The 25870-nt window shown below is 40.1% G+C and overlaps 1 protein-coding gene across 2 annotated transcripts in view; it reads right to left on the bottom strand.

Annotated features, from left to right (window-relative positions):
* Positions 1 to 25299, bottom strand: part of cerk (ceramide kinase) — a 54409-nt gene extending 29110 nt beyond the window's left edge. Inside the window, exons 1-6 of one of the 2 annotated variants that reach the window (XM_004912998.4) lie at positions 24887 to 25299; positions 7720 to 7791; positions 4159 to 4272; positions 2428 to 2550; positions 1290 to 1415; positions 1099 to 1162 (exon numbers count right to left, since the gene is read on the bottom strand). In XM_004912998.4, the coding sequence (XP_004913055.1) occupies positions 1099 to 1162; positions 1290 to 1415; positions 2428 to 2550; positions 4159 to 4272; positions 7720 to 7791; positions 24887 to 25037 (650 nt within the window). In that variant the 5' untranslated portion in view covers positions 25038 to 25299. The remainder of the gene's footprint in view (positions 1 to 1098; positions 1163 to 1289; positions 1416 to 2427; positions 2551 to 4158; positions 4273 to 7719; positions 7792 to 24886) is intronic. The other variant, XM_004912999.4, reaches the window with a different exon arrangement.
* Between the last annotated feature and the right edge of the window lie 571 nt (positions 25300 to 25870).

The following is a 25870-nucleotide window of genomic DNA, read 5'->3' as shown; positions in this document are numbered from 1 at the left end:
AGGGATACTGAACCTAAAAGGCTTTGCTTTTTGTAAATTCAAGCCCTTGCAAACTGAGGGAGCACAGCTTTGAGTGGTAAATATTCAAAAGTTCCTGAAAAATCACACCTTATTAGGAACAGTATTTAAATCTTCACATTAAGGGCTCTTACAAACAATTTTTTATCTGCATTCCCCTGCAGTGGAGCATTTATGCATTCCAATGCAGGAAGAAATGCAGCACAGGATATTTAGGTCATTTGTACGCACGGGGGGCAGGCAAGTGCCAAATGCAAGTTAAACACAATTTCATGAATGCCATCTATGTTCTGCATTTGCCTGCACCACAAGGAGTATGATCACATAATATATGCAGGCCTGTGCTTCTTCCAGGTAAAAATACTTGTCTGTAAGGGCCTTGTTTAAGCCAATATCAATTTCAAACATTATTAAAAAAATGATGGTTGCTAGGAAGGGCTTATGTTAAAGTGCAAAACAAAATATTGAACAATCACATTCCAAGAGATGGAATATTGCCTGATATGAGATATTTCTTTAGGGAACACATTAATGATCTTAAGAAAAACATGAAGGAATAAAAAAAAGGGTGGGCCCCAAGGCTAGCATTGTACAGGCAATTATGTCCCTCAATGTGAATTAGCTAGCCCTGTTTATGGAGATAATGGACAACTGACAGCCATACAATTTGTCAGCACCCTTTGCCTGTTAGTGGAATGCGGGCACTAAAGTTCTGGTTATGCACAATGTGGGTCCTTTAACGGTCTTTGTGGGTGAGTAGTCACTTAGAGGAGATAACTGCAGACTGCACGGAGGCTTTCAAACAGTGTCTCCTATCACGAGATGACAAAAATGTTCCATGACTATATAAGCCCTAAGTGCTTTTATATAAGCTATGGAACGCAGACATGATTTCTGATATTTTTATATCTTCTTATAATGCAAAAAGAAGTCATGTGACAAAACTGACATCACTAAGCGCTGTTAATAAATAAACTATTTCTTTCACAGATTATACCTTTTATGTAATATAAAAGATCTTAACTCAAATATTATATTATGCTGTACTAAAGAAGTTTGCATGTTTATCATAATGCTTACCCATCATATTTTTCCACGTTGACTTCATATAGGTTATCTCTGGCATGATTTGCATACTCAGTAACTGCAAGGAGAGAAATTGCTTGAGCCCTTTGAGGAATGATCAGTACCATAAAAAATATAAGCATTTTGTAGTAAAAAGCACAAAATAGAAATCACCTTAATACAACAGTGATGTTTTTTTTACCTACCTATGACATCAGTACAAATGCCAGCAGCACTGAATAATGGAGCCACTTTATTCTCATAGATCTGTTTACCTCTTTTCTTCCCACCGTAAGGATTAATATAAACTAGCAAACGTTTTGGTCTATGAGCTGCAGATTAAAAAAAAAAAGGAAAAAAAAAAAAAAGTCAGTTGAAAGGATTGTTTGTGATGGCCTTTACACTCTAATTACTTTGAAACCACCCTTTATCAATAGAAAGCCTGACCTGCCTTTTAGCTAAAAAATATTACCAAACATAAATACAGTTGGGTTCATAAATTTAAGCACCCTTGGTCAAATTACGTTTTTGTAAAAATGAAGTTACCCGAGACTCTGCAAAAACACTAGGGGCAGGTAATGTAATGAGCAGTATAACCCTTTGTTCAACAAGAGTTCAACCAATTGGGCTTCGCATAATTATACATAATTTCTGCCTATTTTTTAATCATGAAAAATCTATGTTTCTGTTATTTTTTGAGCTAAACATGGCAAAAAGTAAAACTGAAGCTACTTCATGTTTGGTCCTTGCTATGTAGATTATTATAATAACCCTGAAACACCTGAGTACCCTGAGTAAAGGAATACAAGTAAAAGACATAACAGTTTACATAACATTTCACGAGTATAGATGAACAGTACCTTTGCATATAATCCTCCTGTTAACAAATCAGTTACAGCAATGGGTGAAAGGAGGGGGGCTGTATACTGGTAATCTAATCTAATGATCTACCCCACAAGAAATAATGGCACAAGCCCTATTCATTGCATTCATGCTGAAAAAGATAGTATAGCGCCCCTATAAATGTCACTGTAAGATTCAACAAGGAAAGCACTTTAGTTAAGGAGATTTCTTCCTTCTTCTGCATGCAAAGCAGAAGATATTCATACATAGGTATACACATACTTAAAAAAAAACTGCATTGATTTTGCAATTAAATATTTATTTGTATAATATCTGAACATGCAGCATCCAAGAGAGAAAATCGCAGACCTATTAAAGAAGCTGTAAACCCAAATGCATAATGAGAGCAAACCTATGACTTGATGTAGCAGAGGTTCAATCCTGGCTTATTACTCAAGAAAACAAAACAAAAGTAGTCAATTTAAACATAATCCAACTTACTCTGCTGCTCAAGTATATCATGAAGCGCTTGTAACCACTGATAAAAAAGTTGCTCATCACTGCACCAAAAAGTCACCTCCTTGCACCGCCAGCGGTGTTTCCTCTTTCTCTGCACATAACGTACTAGAAGACATGAACAAATCAACACTGAACATTGCCACAGCTAATATCCAAGCAAGTTATACAGCTTGTTAAGTATGGCGAAAAAATAACACGCATAAAATAATATTTTAATACAGATCTCAGATATTTTATGTAATGTCTAATTTTTATACAGGTATGGGATCCCTTATCCGGAAACCAGTTATCCAGAAAGTTCAGAATTACAGAAAGGCTATCTCCCATATACTCCATTATAAGAAATTAATTCTAATTTTTAAAAATGATTTCCCTTTTCTCTGTAATAATAAAACAGTACCTTGTACTTGATACTAACTAAGATATAATTAATCCTTACTGGAGGTAAAACAAGCCTACTTGTTTGAATGATTTTTAGCAGACTTATGAGACCCAAATTACAGAGAGATCCCTTATCCAGAAAACCCCAGGTCCCAAGCATTCTGGATAACAGGTCCCATACCTGTACAGATATTTTGTGAGATGCAAATTATTAAAACCTTGAAGCTGTTTAACAGTGCTATCCAACTCTTTTTAAATGGGCCATTAAGTTAATATATTACATTGTTATTAGAGTGTATTATATCAAACTGATGATGTCATAGAAATCTATTGAGCCAATAAGAATCCATCTTGATGGGTTGTCAGCAGGAACATTGAAGTATTGTCTTTGCCATCTACCTATTGGCCTCAGCTTCTAACCTTTGAGACCCAGACCCTGTTAAAGATGATAATTTTAACTTTTTATGGGATTAGAAATTAAAAAATAATATATATATTTTTTTTAAGAAAGCTACATTCAGCCCATAAGCTTCTAGGTGGATAGTCTTAGTACAAGGTTACAGGTTATCATGTGTCATTTCAAAAAGCCAAAAATATATCTGATAATTGAGTTCTTTATGACACATGCAGGCAATAAGAGTTCCACAAGACAAACAGTACTTGTGTGTGCCAACAAGTGCGATTGCCCTTATCCCTTTCTAAAGAATAATTATTGGCATTTTGCCTCAAAATAAAAATGGTCCTTTAAAAAGGTGAATGCTTCATGTTCCATTGGCCTTTGGGCAAGGTCACACATAAGCGTAGGCTGACAATCGGCCAAAGTCTTTGAGTTGTGCCTGCACCCGGAAGCACTGAATCCACCCAGGTACAGGCAAGCCAACAGCTGCATGTGCCTAAACCCGGGCGGATTCACTGCTTCCAGGTCCAGGCATAACTAGAAGAACTTTTAAAAGTACGGCTTAAGGTACATGCTGACAGTCTGCCATGTGTGAACTTGCCCTTATAGTTTCAAGGGTTTTCAAAATACTCAGATACAGGAATTCCGTAAGCACACAAACCTTGTAGATAAAATAAATTATAAAAGTAATTTTAATGCTTATCTAAGAGGTTAAGTTTACTCTAGGCAGCTATTTATTTTGTACTGAACATTTTAACAATAGAATTATAATACGAAATTATTTATACTGGCCACAATAGCCCAGAGAAGCAATTTCTATAAATAAAATGACTAAAACACTAATGTGTTTTTATAGAAGGTATGCTATGGTACATCAAACTACAGATACCTGTTACTACTGACAAAATAAAAACTGTTGGCAGTATTCGTTGTACCTGTAAATGCATGAGGCTTGCACATATGCTGCCATTTCATACTGTTGTAGTATTTCTCATCAATCTCTGCTTCCCCTACTGAAACAATCTCAGCCACTGGGACAGTAACACCACCTGCAGGGAGAGAAACGGGGGGATGAAATCAAAACAGTCCATACTGGTTACCTCAAAAACTACATAATGGAAGAATCAAATCCTCCAGTTAAACCACTTGTCTAGAAAACACCAGGTCCCAAGTTTTCCAAATAATAGATCCCATGTCTGCATCATGGGGGCATACAAAGCAGTCTGTAGTATCATGCAGCACATTATGACCCCGTGTAAGGGCTCTGGCACAGGAGGGAGATTAGTCGCCCACAACAAATCTCCCTTGTTGCGGGCGACTAATCTCCCCGATATGACATCCCACCGGTGAAAATGTAAATCGCCGGTGGGATGGCATACGCGGCGGCGCGATCACCGAAGTTGCCTCTCGCCAGTGGGATGTCATATCGGGGAGATTAAACACCTGCAACAAGGGAGATTTGCCGTGGGCAACTAATCTCCCTCGTGTGCCAGAGCCCTAAGGGCTCTGGCACACGGGGAAGATTAGTCGCCCGCGATTAACTCCCTGTTCGCGGGCGACTAATCTCCCCGAGTTGCCTAGCCCTGCCATCCCACCGGCGAACATGTAAGTCGCCGGCGGGATGGCAGACGCGGCGGGGCGATTTCCGGAAATCGCCGAAAAAGACTCGCGAGTCTTTTTCGGCGATTTGCGCGAAATCGCGCCGCCGCGTCTGCCATCCCGCCGGCGACTTACATGTTCGCCGGTGGGATGGCAGGGCTAGGCAACTCGGGGAGATTAGTCGCCCGCGAACAGGGAGTTAATCGCGGGCGACTAATCTTCCCCGTGTGCCAGAGCCCTAAAAGAACCACTAAAATGGTAACCCAGATCAGAAAGAAAGATCTGTGGCCAGAGCAAATAGCAGAAGCTTTACCTGGTCAGACAAATACACACAATAGGGATATCTAGATAATTTGGTGGCAATTAGAACAATACGACAACAAACTTGAATGGCCCAACTGCAATCAATGATTGACTCACAAGCCATAAAATCAATCTCCTCTAGAACCTGCAAGCCTGGTGAAGAGCAGTGTCAGCTGTTGACCAATATATACTCTAAAAATACGGTCAATGGTCTGTCCGGTTTTTCAGTTTCTTCACACATGCAACACGAATCATAGAGATTGGTCAGAAATGAAATAAAGGAAAGCAACAGTAGTGCATGTGTGTACGTGGTCTGCATTAGCCTAATAAATTTAATTCTAATTTTTTTTTATTTTTTTTTGCAACTTCGCTCCTTTTAGCTCTTAGAAATATAAATCACAGTAAGGAAATAATAATGCCCAAACACACTCTTCAAAAACCTTATTTAGAGACTGTATGCTCTACGGGGCAGGGACCTCCATTCTCTTGTCTCTTAGTTCTGTGGACTGTACTTTTTATTTATTTGTATATGTACTTTTTTTTTTAAAGTGATGCTGACACTAAAAATCTACTTTTCAAAACATGAATGTACCTAAAAAGTTACCTATAGGTCATGTTGATCAATTTTCACTGATAGGGCTGCTTTTGTCGATAAGTGTTAAGTGAAGTTCGTAAACCTGACTGTTTTGCCAACCTGTCTGTCCCATCTCAACCTGTCAGTTATAGCTTCTAATATGGCAGCCCCCCACATACATCGGATAGGTAATTTGAAAAAAAGTTATAAAGAGCATGCAAAGACAGTGTTAGGACAGCTGTAAAAAAGGGTTTAATTTCTGGTGTCAGTATCTCTTTAAAAGTATTTATTAATCTATTATTGTGATGACACCCAGTTTGTTTATTCATTCATTACCTTCTGGCTTTAAGGGCTCTGGCACACGCGGAGATTAGTCGCCCGCGACAAATCTCCCTGTTCGCGGGCGACTAATCTCCCCGAGTTGCCATCAGTTGCCATCCCACCAGCGACAATGTAAGTCGCCGGTGGGATGGCACACGCGGCGGCGCGATTTCGGCAAATCGCTGAAAATGCCTCACGAGGCAACTTCGGCAATTTTCTGAAATCGCTTGTGCAGCGTGTGCCATCCCACCGGCGACTTACATTGTCGCCGGTGGGATGGCAATTCGGGGAGATTCGTCGCGGGCGACTAATCTACCCGTGTGCCAGAGCCCTAACATGGAAGTCTGGCTAGGAGGAGATTGTAGCATGTAAGAGCTTGTTGAGTGCTTGTCACCCCATAGACCTATTAAAACATAGTACATAACCGGGAAAGTTAATTTTATCATGGTATTTATGTATGAAACATTAAAAATAATTAACTTTGTTCAGAATATATAGTGGATTTTTTTTATTTAAAAGTTTTTAGTGATACTGTTACTTTAACAGGAACAGTATCCTCTTACAAGAACCACCGGGGCCCAATTTAATGGTTCTGTGGGAGTAATTCTGTGCAGTTAACCATTCCTGCATCAGTACAGTGAGAGCCAATCTGATTCCCATGTAAACCATGCTCTACCTGGAGTTTCAGGGAGTTGTAACTGGTCCAGCCAAGGCTGAGGTAATCCTTCTAGAGGTAATACAGACTAGGGGTTCCCAATTGTCAAAATAGCATAGCCTAACTGGCATTGGACAGGTAAGCTAACTGGCGTTAGATTACAAACTCGACTAGGGCCGGGCTAATCTCTGTAAGGCTCTAGATATGTAGTATTGATATAGGCCAATATTCCTACATATTTAGGAGCATATCATATTTTTAGGAGAGAAGCGTCTGTTACAATGTTCTTGCATGCCTCAAACCTCAGTTTGTGATTTTGCTGGTAACAAAACTACAGCAAATTTAAATTTTTGACACATACCACAAACCAGCTAGGTTGAAAAAACTGACCCAAGGAAACCATTCATATTATATGCTAGCTGTAAACGATATATACTGAAAACCAACCTGACAGGAAATTTCTATGCTTGGACTTGCCATGTGGGCAATACAATCACTTAAACATGCTTCTGTGGAAAGAAAGGGAAAGCCACAACCTTTAGAACTAGGAATAAAACAATAAACTCAGCTGTTTCCACAACAATCCCAGCTTGTAAAACCCCATAAAAACTCAATAGGCAGTTGCACTTTGTTTACACCCTCAGCAAATGTTAGAAAACAATGGTTTGAGCCAGAAACATCATGTTCAGCTGCATGAGCACCTTACCCTAATTGGTTAAACTAACACGAGAAAAAGTGTTGATTGCACAGAATACCTATCCTTCTGTCTATTTCTAGTATACTTTTTACAAATGTTAAAATCTCATTGGAAATGTATAAAGCCAGGGACAAACAAGACACCTTGTTTTGTTTCTCTATTTAGTTATTCTGCCCATGGAATATTATGAGAGAGCACCTAATGGAATGTTAACTTGTTGCCCAGCATTGCTGTAGCCTTAAACAAATCCCACAGTTATCAGGGTTAACAGGGTTAATAATTCATATTTTTATTATCCAAAATTGGCATATTCTAAAAATGTATCAATTAACAAGAATATGTCATACCTGAAGGGAACTGCGGAGTACAACTGTTTACTAGGCCTCTTGCTCGGTGGAGCATTCTTGTCAGGCAGATTCCTGGTAGAAAACAGCATGCACAAACAGTCACTCATAGCCTATAATACCAAACAGACTATTGAACAAAACAAAGGCTTGAGGCAGAGGGTTCTGCTGCTCTCAGCTTGCGTTTTTCTGCAGGTGGAGAGAAATGGTTCCTTTTCACATCTCTGTATATCTGCATTAAAAAGTACAGCTTCCACTCGAGTGCAGGTGCATGGACCGCAGCGAAGCAGAAATGCGAAATCAGGCATTTCACCGACCTCTGCTCCACTCAATGTACCTGCACACTAGCGGAAGCTGTACTTTTCAGTAAAGATACACAGAAATGTGAAAGGGAGCGGATCCACTTCTCTTAGTCTGCAGGAAAAAAAACGTAGGCTGAGAGCAGCAGTACCAACACTCTATGATCCCAGGCCTCAAAGATGATATAATTATATAAAAATAACCTTTATATGAAGCTGGCTATACACGTGTAGATTTTTAAAAGATCTTTTCATTATTGTAGGACCAAATTTATTGTGAAACGATTGTTTAAAGTATGATTTGTTTACCAACAAAAATGACAAATTCAAGCCATATTGCCTAGTTGAAGCTAGGAAAACAGCCTGTTTGGACAAATTTCATTGTTAAAGGTGAAAATTTTTTAAACTGGCCAATTGATTTTCTGCCCAATGTCAGATGAAAGATTGCTAGATGTATGATTGTTTGGTGCACACTGACCTTACGATAATTTGACAGTTTTGTTGGATTGTGCTGAAGTTGGTTGTTAATGTGTATGGCCAGCTAAACATTTATTAACTATACATTTTGTCCCGATCAACAAGGCACAAGAAGCCATCTTCCATAGGCTAATAAACCTGTTTGTTTTCTGAGGTCATCAAACAAACAGCCCTTTGCCTAGTTAGGGCAAAGACACACGGGCAATTAATTGCCGCAACTTTTAAAAGAGTTGGTTGTGGCAAGTAAACGTGACTTACCTTCTATACAGGTTGCTGCGACTAATTGCACCATCTGTGCTGCGCGGATAAGTCGCCGCAACTTTTTTAAAAATTCAAGGCTACTAATCACCATGTGCGTCTTTGCTCTTAAACCACCAATACACAGAGCCAAATTGGGAAGATCCGATCCTGGCTCTCACACAGGAGCAAGATGAACAAATACAGCTCTATATATAAGAGAACCTCTTTGCAAGTGCAATCGTGTACCAGAGTGAAAATGCTTCATTCTGAACTGTACTGGAAAGGTTATTGCTAATCAATAGAAAGGATGTTTCTGGATGTTTTGCACCAGAAATGGTATTCGACAAAGAATTAATAAGAAGGATTCAACTACGATTGTGAACTGTTAAAAAGTGAGCCACTTTACAGTTTTGCACACAGAAAGTAGTATGAAAAGGATCGCTCCGTAGTGCTTGCTCATAAGAACTAGGGCCAGGGCAGTTTCCTGCTAACACTGGGAGGTGTCTAACGTTTGGTACCCCCAAGTGGTTTCAACCTTTCCTTCTCCTTTAATGACATCTCTGGGCCTATATGGTATTCTCCACTGCTGTTTTTAGCCAGTGGATCACATCCCAAAACCCAGCCAACAACCTAGTCACTGATTAGAAAATTCTAAAATTAGTTTTTCATTAACTTAATCACAACAAGTTTCTCAGCCAGACTGAGAAACAACTTGTGGAGAACACACCAGTGTTCCATGAGCCTTGTGTTGAGGGCACAAGTGTTTACTCCCTTAGCTTTGAGTTCCATGTTTTTGTAGCTCACACCAACAATGCAAAAGTACCAAAAAATGCCAATACAGACTTCAGAAATCACCAGGCAAGTGTTTCTGTCAGCACTTCTCAGTTTATAGTAGCCTGAAAATGCATCAATACTTTACCATTGCCTGATATGGAACTGACACAATGGTCACAAAATTCCATTCAAGTTTATGGAGAGCTATTTTTGTTTTTCCATCAGAGCAACTCATAATACTGGGGTTGGCACCCCCTACAATAGACACATCCATTGCTGAATTCCCACCACAGCTCGACTCATAAGGGCTCTGGCACACGGGGAGATTAGTCGCCCGCGGCAAAACTCCCTGTTCGCGGGCGACTAATCTCCCAGTGTGCCAGAGCCCTAAGGTAGCAAAGTCTAACTTAGATAAAAAGAACATAAAGATAAGATTCCACATTTAAAGCAAGGTAAACATTCCCATGCCAATGCCAGGAGTACATTTTCAGCAGAAAAGGAACACATTGATAGAAATGTTGTTGTTTACAGGCAGATCATGCTGCTGATAAAGTGGGAAAGAAATGCTAATGTGTTTGTCATTAATTGAGCTCTGCTCAACCTCAGGCCTATTGATTTTTATGGACCTCCAAGACCCTTAACTCTCATAGGACACTGGGGACATTTTAGCTGGATTTTGTTAGGCAGTCTGTTGATTTAAGTGAATTCTTGTAAGGAAATTGCACCTTAGACCTGCAATGAATCAGTCTAATCAATAAGGGTTCAAGAAAAGTTCAGCGGGAAAAAAAAAAGAAATAACCTTGTTTTATATAACCATAGCGCTTTTAAGGATGAGAATAATTTAGTGGTTAATGGGAAAGAAATGTTAAAAAAATAAATATACTTTACAATTTTTATTCCAAATTGTGTGTAAGCCACTGTTCCTTTCAATAAATCTGTTATTGTGCTAAACAATAGTAAAGAGAAAAAACATGCAGAGATGCCACATGGGAAATTCTGCCCCTCTCAGTACAAGCTAACCTGTGCAATGTTAGCGTTATGTGCAAGGGCCCCTAAGGTGTTTTCACTGCGTTTAACATGCATATGAGACACAGGCTTGGGAGCACCTAAGTGCATGAGCTAAGTGATGCGTTTTTTATTCTGCCTGTTTGTGCCTGAGTATTCTGCATTTTAGCACAGCTCAAAACCATTGTGTTTTGTTTACATACACAACATGCTGCATTTTTATCCACTTTTAAAGCCTATCAAAAATATAGGAAACTTTACGCATTTTAATAAATGCTTATTCAAACCTCTGTGGGATATAGCTCTAAAAACACAGCAATCTTCCACCTGTCATTGTTAGGGAAGATATACACAGGTTTACCTCCCATATGATCTAAGGCTATTGTTACAATGTGCTTAGACCACTGCTAATATCATCCAAAAACAGATGCAGTCAAAATGTCTTTCACCGTCTGTTACACCTTCCCATAGAAACCTATTAGAAGCTATAGTGCCTGAAGCTTATGTAGGGTTAGATGGTCAAATGCCTGCTGAGAAAGGCTCACTTAGGCATTGCTGTGCAAAGGTCCAGCTGTCACAAGCTTAGCAGGTACTGTGTTTCCCACAGATTACTATGACTAGGGGTGACATGACATTTGGAGAAAGACAACCTGTGTAAATACAGGGCAGACAGTCATACAAGTCACAGGATGTTTTTGTAAGTGTCAAACATTAGTAAATTATAGACAGAGTAAACGGGGTGCTTTGATGCCCTTGGGAAAGGTACGCTTCCCACAAAAAAAAACTCCCAGAATACTTTTCTGTTTCGCCAAACAGGAATTGCTTTCCATTGCAATTTACCGATATTAAGCTACTCAAATGTTTTACCTCAATGATTCCCACTTGCCCCAACATAAAGGTATTTTGGGAGCTGTCGCCCACAAAGAATGCAAATTTTCCACATGCAAAGCTTCCTGATATCACCCTAAGAATACTAAAAGTTTGATTTACATGGATTTTTACAGAATGACTGAAACAAGGGGTTGGGAGATTTTTGCAGATTTTATATTATTAGTAAATTGCAGTGACTGCAAGTTTGTTTGCAGAGGCACAAAGGGTGCTTTGTGCACTGGAAACAGCCCCCCCATTGACTAGCTATGAAATGTCCAGCAAGTGTTTCTGCCAGCAGTTGGCTGGCAAGAGTCGACAGAATATGTGGCATGACGCAAAGGGCGTTTCGGGGAGTTTGCACTGAAATCAAATACAAGTACTAACATTTTTCAGGTATAAAATGTCTGGCAACACAGACGGATGCATTTCCAGGCAACGTTTACCTGATAAGCAATGGCACGAATGCTGGCAAGATGATTCCTATGCAAATCTACAGTAGGTGATTTTGGGCAATTTGAAAAACATGTTTCAGATACTTAAAATGCAATCCTCAAAGCATCCCGTGTGCAAGTAGGCTAACCCCAGACGGAGATCATTAGAAAATATAAGACTGCATAACACACTCCCAATAAAGATGCAGGGGTTGATTCATCAAATAAGGAATTCGAATCCCAAAATGGGTAAAATTCAGATTAGATACGATAATTTCTGATGATTGCAAACATCACGAAAATGCTTACAAAAAAATCGTATTAGTCACGATAATATCATATTGGCGATCCGAAAGTCACAAAATTTTTGTATCCAAACGATCATAAACAGAACTTTGATCCTTCTGTGCATGTTTTTGGAAGCCTCCCATAGGACTCAATGGCACTCTGCAGCTCCAACCAGGCCCAAGGAAAGTCACGATACCGAAGCTTGAATGAATCCGAAACTTCGATTTTGTCGCACAAACTGTCACGCTTTTTGTTAAAAAGTACAAAAAAGTTGCACAAATTAACGCAAAAGTCGCAAAAAATACGCACAGTACGAAACCTTGAAGAACTGCCATGTTTCAAAGCACACATTTGAGAACACTAATTTTTTTTCCATTTCGTGCATAGATTATTCCCTTTTTCTGCAGTCAAGACTTCTCTGAAAGTGGTCTTTTAATTCCCATTACTGAAAGGAGAACTAAAGCTTATAGGCTTACACACAGGCAGATTAGTTGTCCGCAATAAAACTTCTCTATTGCGGGTGACTGATATCCCTGAAATGCTTTCCAACCAGCAATAATGTAAATTGCTGGTGGGAAAACAGATGCAGCACTTTATTTTTTCCAAAGTGGCCCAAAGTCTTCTCGCATCATGGCGACTTTGGTAAAATGAAGTGCAGCAATTATTTCCCGGAGATTTTCACAGATTAGATTGCGGGCAGCTAATCTCCTGGTGTGCCATACCCTAAATAAAGAGTACCCTAAATAAAGAATTAGGGCAGAAATTTAGTACATTATGTTTTGGGTTACTGCACAGCCTGAAGGTGGACATACACGGGCCGATTGTAGCTGCCGATATCGGTCCCTTGGATTGGGCAGCTTATCGGCCCGTGTAGGGGCAGGAACGAGGGGGCATGCCAGACCGATACCTGGCCTGGAAATTGGGCCAGGTTAAAAGATTAAGCCGGATGGGGACCTCATCAGCTCGTGTATGGGCACCTTAAGATAACCACAACCCTTTAGCAGGGAATATCTGTGCATCTAAAATACCCCCAGTACCTCCCTTCTTCTCTGCTGTACTATACAGGTTTTGTGCTGCTTTCAGTTACTAAGGTTAGGTCCAATGCACAATATACGGCATAAAGGGGGCGCATGCGTGCCACGGAATGAGGCAGTCGCACTAGAGCGGAGCTCCGCATCAAGCAGGGAAAGCGGCCCGCCTACAGCCTCCGTACGGCTTCGTTTTTAGCCCAGGGCACCGATTAAGGCAAGGGGAACACACAGCCATGGGGAAGCGCCGACCAAAAGAACAATTGGGAACGATGTCCCCCTACCTGCACAAATCTCAGGCCCAGCAACAGCGCGCCCAAGATGGCGCTGATGAATCAGATCAGGAAGCACCTCCTGACTCCTCGCCTGCCAGCTCTCCCGGACACACTGATTCTGCACTTACTCACCTGCAGCAACAACCCGGTGAGACAATTTCACATTCCATAAATACAGCTGATCTAGTTACAGTTCAGGTACTCTCCCAACAACTGGCTGACCTACATGAGAAGCTGACAAGCTCCATTACAGATACAATACATTTAGCCCTTAAAGATATACAAGCAGATATATCCAATTTGGGAGAAAGAACAGACCAGCTTGAAACTAATATGGATGAACTGATTGTTCGCTACAACCAAGTTGAACAGGAAAATTCATCCCTATGGGAAGAGCTAGCCGCATTAAAATCACACACTGAGGATCTAGAAAACAGATCTAGACGGCAAAATCTACGAATTAGGGGAGTCCCTGAAGAGATCACCCCACAGGATATCAGAACCTACTTGCGATCTCTTTTTTCTAACATTAATCCAGATCTACCAGTTGAAGCATGGCGCTTCGGAGAATCATACCCTTAAAACTAAACTGTACCCGACTATTTACCAAGCTACTGCGAACTCCAAAAAAGCAGGTCTTATCACACTAATCCATAAAGATTGCCCGTTTGAAGTCAAGACAGTGCAAACCGACCCCAGAGGCCGATATTTAATTTTAGACGGTACTCTAGAAGGTAAAACCCTTAGATTGACGAATCTCTATTCCCCTAATAAAGGTCAATTACGCTTCATTAAGAGTACCCTAACCAGAGCAAGAGGGGACCATCAAAACCCCACAATTATAGGAGGGGATTACAACTTGGTACTATCTGAGAATAGGGACCGATCACACCCCTCCCAACTTCAACAATATAAAATGCAATGCCAGAGATTCAGGCAACTAATACGCAGACTAGACTTGAGGGATATATGGCGTATTCATCATCCCAATGAGAGAGCATATACCTTTTACTCAGCATGCCATCAATTTTACACTAGATTAGACTTCTTTCTAGTATCAAGAGATCTCCTCTCCTATACAGCCACCTCAGATCTGATCCCCATTTCCTGGTCTGACCATCATGCGGTAATTATAGATATTCAGCTATCAGTTCCAGCCAGGAGATTCCCCCACTGGCGGCTAAATGAAGCTCTCCTGAGCGACCCCCACACATGCGCAGATCTCACTCAGGCCATCCAAGACTATTTTATAAACAATATACACTCAGTTGACAATCCTACTATTCTCTGGGAAGCTCATAAAGCAGTACTGAGGGGTAAACTCATAGCCATAGCATCCGCAAAGAAAAAAGAGAAGTCACATACTAAGGTAACCCTAGAGCGAAAACTTAAACTTCTGGAACATAAAGCGCATATTCACCCATCTATTAAAATACGTAATGAGATCCTTGGGGTTCGTAGGGAACTCAATTTACTAACATCGGGAGACATAGAGAAAGCTTTAAAATGGACACGGCAGAAATTTTACAAAAGGGGAGACAAACCACACTCACTTTTAGCTAGAAAACTCAGGTACCATTGATGTTGCTTCCTTATATTCCTGTATCCCTCACGATAGAGGTTTGGAAGCTGTTTTGTATCATTTAGACATGTATAGCACTTATGACTCTACTACTAAAGCGTTTATTTTGGACTCTATTGCCTATTTGCTTTCACATAATTTTTTCAAGTTTGATGGTGCCTATTACCTCCAGAAGTGTGGGACCTCAATGGGTGCGAAATTTGCGCCCACTTATGCCAACCTCTACATGGGTTGGTGGGAGGAGACCCACATTTATGGAGGTAATATGGACTTTTTACGTAGTATTATTTTCTATAAGCGTTATGTTGATGATCTCTTATTGGTGTGGCAGGGATCTGAATTAGATTTTTCTAACTTTGTTTCTTCTTTAAATGAGAACTCGCTGAACTTGAGGTTTACTAGTGACTTTAACCGAACTAGCATTGCTTTTTTGGATTTAAAGTTGGTTGCCTTAGGGCATAGCATAGAAACAACTACCTTTAGAAAGGCTTGTGCTGGCAATTCACTTTTGAGGGCCGATTCCTGTCATCCTCAGCATCTATTTAAAGGCATTCCTCTAGGCCAGTTTTACAGGATTAGGAGGAATTGTAGCACTATGGCTGCTTATTTAGAACAAGCCTGTCTTTTACGGGATAGGTTTTTGGATCGTGGATACTCTATGAAATCGTTATTGATGGCTTTTACTAAAGCATTATATACCAAAAGATCTGATTTACTTAAGGGTAATGATAGCCAAAAGAATAGGAGCCATTTGGAGGGCTTGAAAAAAACGGAAAGGGGAACAAAGAAATCTAAGAATAAAAGCATTACTAATAACAAATTGATGAATAAGGACTTGGAGATGCCTGTTTTTGTAACTACTTATACTAATCAATTTTACAGGATAAGGAAGATATTTAACAATCTCCTACCTGTTTTATACAATGATCCCCTTTTGGCAACGGTCTTGCAAGGTGGATGTAAATTTGTTGCAAGAAAGGCTTTAACCTTAGGTAACGTTCTCTCCCCCACATTATGGCGATCAAAACCCACTAAAACCACGTGGTTATCAACTCAGGGAACTTACCCATGTGGAGCAAGGAGATGTGTCACCTGTACGTATATAAAACGATCCACCTCTTTCCAAAGTTCTGTGTCGAAGAAATCTTTTGAAATGCGTATGTATGCCAACTGCAATACGCAATATGTTATATATCTATTAACTTGTTTACATTGTTACATCCAATATGTTGGCTGTACTACACGCTCATTAAAAAGCAGGATGCGTGAACATATAAGACACATAGTTTCAAAAGACAGTAACAGCCCAGTATCTCGTCACTTCATACAATGTTGCGATTCAAATGTATCTTGTTTGCAGATTCAAGTTATAGATAGGGTTTCACCAGATGAACGTGGCTCTGATATGTTAGAAAGGCTTTTGCGTTTAGAGGTAAAATGGATTTTTCTTTTGGGCACACGTCATCCTGGTGGTTTGAATTCCGTTTTTGACGTCAGCTGCTATGTCTAATTGTGCCTATAAGTACCCATTTTGCTTATAATCCTCTCTTTTTTTCTCTTTCTATATAAATAATTACTATTAACCTAATCTTGATTGCATTGGATAAATTGAAATGAACCTTTACAATGGTACTGTATATAATTTTGAGTAAAAATTTGTAATTTTACAGTTTATATTGGTGTTAGTTATCATATACAATATGAGTAGATGGGAATATTAAAATCCATTTACTGATCTTAAACTAATTTATTCTGACCTACCATGATAAATTATTGCATTGATGTATAATACTAAGCTATTGATTTATTTATTTATTCATATATTTATTCATATATTAATTAATCGACTGCTTTATGATTATTACTATGTACTTTATATGGATTCTTGTGATATCTAATTAATGGAAGAAATCCATTTATCTTCCTTTCTTTTGCTTAAATATATTGATCAGGATGTCTCTCTTGTGTCTCTCTTCTCCTTTAATTTTACTTCTAGGGGTGTGATTTGTAGTTTTGTCAATCATTGTTTTTTGCTTAAATTCTTTGTGATGTCTGTGCATTTCCTGCCTATGATTAAGTGCATCCGTGCACGAAACGCGTTAGGCGTGGCTTGTTTTTAAATGGATGAATAAAGACTAAGTTTTAAGAGAGCTTCCTGTTGTCCGGCGTGCTTGGATTTACCCTTCAACGTTTTAGAAAACTCAGGGAACAAATAGCACATGCGGCAATAGTCTCAGTCAATAAAGCTAATGGGGAAAGAACGTTCTCACCAAAAGAAATAGCGAAAGCCTTTCAAGATTACTATACAGAACTCTATAATTTACCAAACCCTCAGGTATCAACACAACCGGCAGAAAACAATCCCAATCAAACCTTTTTAATAGAGAACGTTCACACTACACTCTCACAGACAGAGGCAGAATCCCTAAACAAAACAATAACAGAAGAAGAAGTTAAGGAGACAATTAGATCTTTTCCCACTTCTAAAGCACCAGGCCCAGATGGCTTTTCATATGCATACTACAAAAAATTCTCCTCACTTCTCATCCCACACCTAACAAAACTCTTTAACTCATTCTTAGCAGGCAAACCAATACCACATACTATGTTAGCGTCATATATCACTCTTCTGCATAAAGAAGGCAAAGATCCAAACTTATGCAGTAGCTACAGGCCAATTGCTCTATTGAACTCAGATCTCAAAATTTTCACTAAACTCTTGGCAAATAGACTGGGACCTCTCATGCCCAAACTCATAGATTCAGACCAGGTGGGTTTCATCTATGGTAGGCAAGCGGGAGACAACACACGCAGAGCAATAGATTTAATAGATATAGCTAACAAAACACAAACCCCAACCCTGCTACTCAGCTTAGACGCTGAAAAAGCGTTTGACCGCCTGGACTGGAATTATATGTTTGAGCTTTTAGCACATCTAGGCATTGGAGGTCCCTTTCTTAAGGCCATCACAAACTTATATTCTGAACCCACTGCCACTTTAAAGCTACCAGAGGCCTCCTCTGGCCAAATACACATTCGCAATGGTACCAGACAGGGATGCCCCCTGTCGCCTCTTCTTTATGCACTGAGTATTGAACCTCTAGCGGCAGCCATAAGAAACCATAGAGACATCACCGGTCTCAAAATCAAAGATCGAGAATATGTAATCTCACTCTTTGCGGATGATGTTCTTTTAACATTAACTAACCCTGTGATCTCCCTTTCTAATTTACACGCACTCCTAAGACAATACAGTAAGCTCTCAGGATACAAACTAAATGTGGATAAATCAGAAGCATTGCCTCTCAATATCCCATCCCAAGTCAAAGAAGCTTTGATGTCCAAGTTTCATTATAAATGGAAAACTCACTCACTCAAATATTTAGGCATACAATTAACTAAAACTTACAGCCAACTCTACAACACTAACTTTCCCCCATTACTCAAACATATCAAGGCATCCCTCCACAAATGGAGCACCTACACAATCTCCTGGTTGGGGCGTATCACAGCAATTAAAATGACAATTCTCCCTAAGCTATTATATCTCTTTGAGACTCTCCCTGTTGCGGTTCCAAAAACGACCCTCAAGGATCTCCAAGCATCTGTTTTTAAATTTATTTGGGGCAAGCGTAGACACAGAATAGCTAGAACAGTTATGATGGCTCCTAAAACACAAGGGGGCCTAGCAGTTCCCTACATAAAGGCATATTATGAAGCCTCTCACTTACGCCAGATATTAGGATGGACAACATATAATCCCACTAGCAAATGGGCACAAATCGAATCCCTTTGGATATCCCCAGTGCATCCCAATTCCCTTTTATGGGAAATAAAGGAAAAGGGGCAATCATTGATCCTATCTCCAATGCAGTTTACTCTGGCAATCTGGAAACAATGTAAAGCTAAATACCGTCTAGCTAATCCACATTCTAGACTCACACCTCTCCTGGCTAACCCATCTTTCACCCCTGGTATGTCAGAACGATTTAAACAACAATGGGGCACAAAAGGGCTGTTTAGAATACATGATTTCATAAACCCACTCACACATAAACAATGGACATTTGCAGAGATACAAGATAAATTCCACATTCTTCCCACCCGACATTTTGAATTTGCCCAGATCTCTCACTTCATCCAGACAACACTTCCCAAAGACCAGAACCCACCATACATCACACCCTTTGAGAAGCTATGCATAAAAGGGCTCCCTCAAAGAGCACTAATATCTACTATATACAGCATCCTGAATGCATTACCAGAGGACCCCTTCCCTAAACATTCATATATGCTAAAATGGGAAGAGATCACCTCTACCACCCTTTCAATAGAGGATTGGGGTGAAATATGGGACAACGCCAGGAGAAATGTGACATGCGTTAGACAGAAGGAAAGCATATATAAATCCATGTATTTCTGGTATGATACACCTGTAAAACTCAACCACATGTTCCCAGGTACATCTCCTTTTTGCTGGAGAGGTTGCGGTCAGAAGGGTACTTTACAACATATTTTATGGTCATGCTCTAAAATTGTACCACTGTGGAAAACAATAGAAGAACTACTGTCATGTATTTTTCTAAGGAAAGTGAACTTAGATATTTACATAACACTAGTAGGTAAACCAATTCCCAGCCTTACCTATGCAGAACAACGACTTACAAATTACATACTAACGGCATCTAGACTAGCCATTACATCACAATGGAAGAACCCGATTCCCCCCAAACTAAACGATGTACTAAGGAAGGTGAAAGATATGAGGGAAATGGAATATATGACCGCCAATGTCAGAGGCACCCAAGAGAACTGGAAAAAGGTATGGTCTAAATGGGATTACTACATAACTAACCCACTCGGAAGGGGAGACGCCCACCCGAGTCAGCAATCCTAAGCAACCTGAATTACAATAGACAACCCTATCTCCCCCCCCCAAAAAGGTATGAGGTCTACATATATAATTTCTTGTTTTGCCTAAGGTATTAAGGCTTATTTGCAACCTCCAAACTATGTTCGTATACTCTCCCACTATGTTAAACCAAAGGTATATACCTAAGCACAGGCTTCACTAGCTAACGTCAACACAATCCCAAATATTAAATATCAACATGACTATAAGCTATTGTCACAAAATGTTTTGCTCCGTGAAATCAGCTATAATAAGCAATTGTTAAATACATGTTAAATATTGCTATTTCTGTATCTCTGTATGCCTGAAATAACCAATAAAAATTTCAAGTTACAAAAAAAAAAAAAAAAATATACGGCATAAACAGAATATACATGTCATAATATACGGCTGATTGGTAAATAATTCAGATTGTCAGTACGTGGCAGCTTAGAAACCAGTGCAAATAGCCCTGAAGCATCAGCTTATATGATAGGCAAACCTTATTTTCTACTTGATAATTTGCAGTAAAGCCCAAGTTTAGCTGCAGCAGCTGCCCAGAGGTCACTGAGCATGAGTGTCGCAGACACCTCTAACAGAATCCAATATGGTGAACTCCTGTGACAACTTTGAAGTCCTAAATCCTTACCACTACAGAGATGCTAAACCCTGATGCTGGTTCAATAACTTTAGTATATAAAACGTGCCACTTCAAGCCATTTTAATTTTTAGGGTTTAGTTCTCTTGAACTGTGCTTTCCTCATCAATCTCAGAACATAATACAGTGGGAAAACAATGTCCAGCCGTAAGAAATGAACTATGGCATTGACAACTGACCAAAATGCACACAAGAGGTTAAAAATGACCCTGTAGCCCCATGCAGAGAATAAAATCAATTTCTTCCCATGCACTTCCTTTGTAATGTATAATGTCAGTATTATGAGCAATTAACAAGGGTGTGCATGTTTGAATGCTGAATCATTCCACAGAAACTTTGAAACATACCTGTGATATACCCTTTTCATACAGAGATTAAAGGCAAGGCATTTTAATCATCTAAAAGGGTCAATGTGGGTGTGGGGTGACAAAAGGAAGAAATAAAACTTGTCTAAAAAGTAAATATTCTGTTCATTTAGTAAATCACACAGCATGTGTGTAGAACAGGGGTCTTAAACTCGCGACCCGCGGGCCATTTGCGGCCCTCAGTACAGTATTTTGTGGCCCGCACCAACGCCTTCTCAAAAGCAATGAATGGATCGCGATTTTTATTGCGATTCAAGGGATAATGCAAGGCACGGCGGGCGGGAGCTGCTGATTGCGGAAATGACGTTATGCCATCATAACAGTTATTATGGGAAGACGTTCTGTGTGCACAATTAGCGTGCACACAGAACGTCTTCCCATAATAACTGTTATGATGGCATAACGTCATTTCCGCAATCAGCAGCTCCCGCCCGCCGTGCCTTGCATTATCCCTTGAAAGCCAATTTTTTTGTGAAATCCCTTATGCGGCCCAGCCTCATCCTGACTTTGCCTCCTGCGGCCCCCAGGTAAATTGAGTTTGAGCCCCCTGGTGTAGAACCAACAGCTGCCATAACACCTTCTCTCCCTACGTGTTATTCCCTGCCAATAAAGTGGGATGCCCAGCAAACAGAAACATTGATGGCCGTGGCAGACAGGGAGATTATGGAATATAAAGAAAAAGTTGCACATTTTGGGAGTAAAAAGACAATCTACCAGTGACAAATAGTTGGGAATAGCAGTTGGCTACAGACCAAGCATAAGGCTTCAGTGGCAGCAAAGGGCAAGAATGGCTTTACTTGCATAAACAGGCATATATATTCAGGAGATGCACATATTTTAAGAGAGCTTATACGCCACTTTTAAACACGAGTTCAATGAGTAAGGCTTGTGCCGAACATAGTACATAGTATGGGACCTGTTGTCCAGAATGCTCGGAGCCAGGGATTTTCCGGATTAGGGATCTTTCTGTAATGTGTATCTCCATACCTTAATTCTACTAAAAAAAATTTAAACATTAAACCCAGTAGGATTGTTTTGCTTCCAATAAGGATTAATCATATCTTAGTTGGGATCAAGTACAAGATTCTGTTTTATTATTACAGAGAAGAGGGAGATAATTTTTAAAAAAATCTGAATTATTTGTTTAAAATAAAGTCTATGGGAGATGGCCTTTCCGTAAATCTTTCTGGATAATGGATCCCATACAGGTACTATAAGTTAGCCAGAAAAAACTTAGACTGCAGGCCAAATGGCCCGATACTTTACTACTGTGCTAGTAAGGAGAAAAGTATCTGGCCATTAGGAGAAGCTGCAACACCTTATCTATAATTGAGAACGGTTATCAGTAACTAAACTTTTCTGTATTGAGAAACCATTTGCAATTATAAAATATCATGGGATGGCCTTTTGAGGTGCCATCAGGGCTGCTATCAGAAACTTTGGGGCCCAATATAAGTTATTTATATGGGAAGTCCATGAACACAAGCATGAGGTGCCAACATTTTGGCCACGCCCCTTGTATGTGCAATATAAACAGTTGATGTTAATCTATAATAGGCAGTTTATATAAAGAGTGTCATTGATTAATGTGCTGATGTGCTAGTTTTTAAATGCATTGGTGATCAGTAGTGTATTGTCTATCTTGATATGCAAGCTACATAAGCTTACATAAGTAATCGATTTGCGTAACATTCACAACATGGCTGGGGCCCTTTACAGGTTTTTACAGGTTATTCTTGGCTGCCACAACTGTACCCCCTCTCCCTCATGATGGCGGCCCTGGGTGTCATACACGCTCAGAAGGTCATCAATAGCATGCACAACTAAGCATAGTTATAAATTGCTACCTTAAGACTACAGAGTAGATGAGCTATCCCTAAGCATAGGGAGCATTGTGAGCAACTTTAAGAATGGGAAGCCAAAACATGTAAACTGGCATTCAGACCAAGACAGCACCAAAGAACTTAAAATTGTCAAAAAATGTTATAGGCCTAAGATTTCAAATTAGCATCCACTACCTAATCTTTCCCTATATATATTACAAAATAAAAAGTAATTTAAGCAATATTGTATGATGTGTTGTTTGGCTCTAACTGTGGTGGGCCTTGGCCTGCATGGTTGGGTAAGTAGGTAACCAATAACTGCTGGGTAAGAAAGAAACATGTAATGCTGATATTTGTTGGGTATGAAATATATCTTATTTTTATGATTTAATGTTGGGCAAGTTTAACACAAGTTATTTCTGGAGACCCATATAGTCACTTGGGGTGTTCTTGCACATTAATACACTCATTGACAATCTATTTTGACAGTCTTTTTGAAAAGTTTCACATTATGAGTGTACATCTCTCTGTAGAATGAGCCCCTTCTTATCACAAAGGCTGCAGCTTGAGGATTTGTTTACATATAACTCCCTATTTCCCTTTAAAGAAATTACCCTGTTTAAGGCAGCAAATTTGAGTTCAAAATATATCAAAGTGGAAAGATCAGGGCACAATACAGTCTCAATGTGTTTACTGTGCTCAGTTTGCAAAGGTATTTGGGTGCATAACACCCCTTAAAAACAAACTAGGCAAACTTATGTTCTATTGTCTTTTGAATGTGTGTCAAGTGCAAGAATATATGACATGTTGAATCAAAAATAGCAAATGCAATGAAACATAACTCTTAACACTTATAATAACAATAAGACAGAATATAATTGGATCAATTAGCTTATGTGTTTAGGCGCTCTCAAACTCGTCAGATGCACAAAATTGACGAAGAAATGTTTAGGGCAACCTTTTAGTTAGTCTTATTATGGCTATGGGACTCATTATCCAGAATGCCCGGGAACTGGGGTTTTATGGATAAGGGATCCCTTCCATAATCTGGATCTCCATAATTTAAGTCTGCTAAAAATCATTCAAATATTATTAAATAAACCCAAGAGGCTTGCTTTGCTCCAATAAGGATTAATTATATCTTAGTTGGGATCAAGCACAAGGTACTGTTTTATTATTACAGAGAAAAGGGAATAATTTTTAAAAATTAGAATTATTTGCTTATAATGGAGTCTATGGGAGATGGACTTTCCGTAATTCAGAACTTTCCAGATAAGGGATCCCATACCTGTACCATACACCAACATATTTTGCAGCACTGTACAATAAATGGGTTTATACAGTGGACATACAGAATTACATACAAAACAACCAATAACTAATACAAGAGGTGAAGAGGGCCCTGCCCAAAAGAACTTACAATCTATAAGAATATGGGGTGTGGGTGGGAATGGGCAAGATTAGAAATATGCTATGTAAATGATGTAGCTTTTCCCTCATAAAACCAACTACAAAGTGTTACTGCAAGAACAAAATCACTGTGTGGGCTGATCACATTAACAGAGAGCAACCTTTGTCTCAATTACAATTGTTACTATTGATTCTTTGAGAATGTTCCCCAAAAGTCCAAAGCGTAGGAGCATTGTTAGCAGTATTATTGTGCCTCAGCATGACACTTGGTTGGCTCAACAGTTGGCTGTGCTTCTCGCTTGCCTGTGTCAAGCCTGGGATTAAAGGGCACACTCAGCACTGTAAGGGGGAACCAGACTAAACAATAGCCCCCACTAGGGGCGCAACTCATTAAGCTTCTATGCAAGGACTGGACAATAATTCCTAACGCAGCACATTCAGCAACACCTGTTACAAACACATGAGTGTCACTGCGGTCCACACACAAACTTCGGGGCCTCTAAAGAAAAGCAAGGGGCCACAGCTGGATCACTAGCGCAATGGCTGATGCCAACATTCGGCTGGCCAACTGTTCCATTAAGGGATATGAAGCAACAACTGTGACACGTACTGCAGAAAAGCCCCCACAGTGCAACGTTAGTGCCCGGGTAACACACACACACTGCCAATTGCGTAACTGCAGATGGAACAAACAAGGGGACACAATGCCACAGCACTGCAACTAATCGTCTCTCCTCTATCAAATGCCACTCACCGGGCCGACTCCTGTCTCTTCCCCGCCGGGGCCTCAGTTCTCTCCAGGAGAGCAGAGAGCGCCCGGGGTCCAGGGTCACCTCGCAGCTTTGCCTCTTCATCGAAAGAACCGAGCAGAGCACGGTGGGCAAGGGGGGGTGATCGGACTCCATAGCAGCTGTTCAGTGTATGAGCGACCCTGGACGCCGCACCAAATACCGTTCACATTGACCCCAACTCAGCTAGCGGTCCGGCATCCATTGTCTTCACCGGGGGCTTTGGAAACCACGCCCACCGCCTGTGTCATCACGTATGGAAATGAATAGGACGCGGAGGGGAAGAGGGGAGGTCTGGCTCGATGGTTCCAAAGTCTGAAGAGCTCAGTGTTTCTGTGGTCAGTGATGAAAGCTGTCATATATGGAAACTGCCTGGCGCTGGTCAGTAGCAGCTGACAGGGTCCCCGCAGAAAATCCTCTCAAACAGGTCTTGAAAGTTGAAACTGTTTTTGAGTAATGCAATAAAATGCTGTCTTAATCAACTAGGATTGAAATTATGTAATTGCTGTTAAAAGTAAGCTCTATCTACACGTAAATCAAGCGAGAACAAAAAGACTGCATAATAAACATAATTTGCCTAGACGAGTGAATGGACTAGTTGGCTGCCCTACTGCCACAATAGTGAAATACTCCCATACAGTGACTGATATAGGTATAAAGGAACACTGACTTACAGGTGACAATCTTTAGCTGGCTAAGAGACTTTGGATGCCACCAGGGAATTCTACCATGGGGACCAAAGTATAGTACTTTTGCTTTTGTGGAAAATGCTGTCAGCCAGGGTAAGTTACATGAGGGCTTATTTACAACCGCAGTTGCAGTAATGCAGAAATGGATGCAGTTATTGTGTGAATTCAAGCCAACTCCTCCAGTTACATGGGAGTAGGAGAAACCATAAGTTACCCAAAAGCAGTTCTAATGTGTAGTGCTGGCTCCTTCTGAAAGCTCAG

This window comes from Xenopus tropicalis, chromosome 3 (assembly GCF_000004195.4).
Source record: "Xenopus tropicalis strain Nigerian chromosome 3, UCB_Xtro_10.0, whole genome shotgun sequence".
Classification (NCBI taxonomy): domain Eukaryota; kingdom Metazoa; phylum Chordata; class Amphibia; order Anura; family Pipidae; genus Xenopus; species Xenopus tropicalis.
Note: the sequence above shows the minus strand (reverse complement) of the source record. Positions and strands in the feature narration are given on the sequence as shown.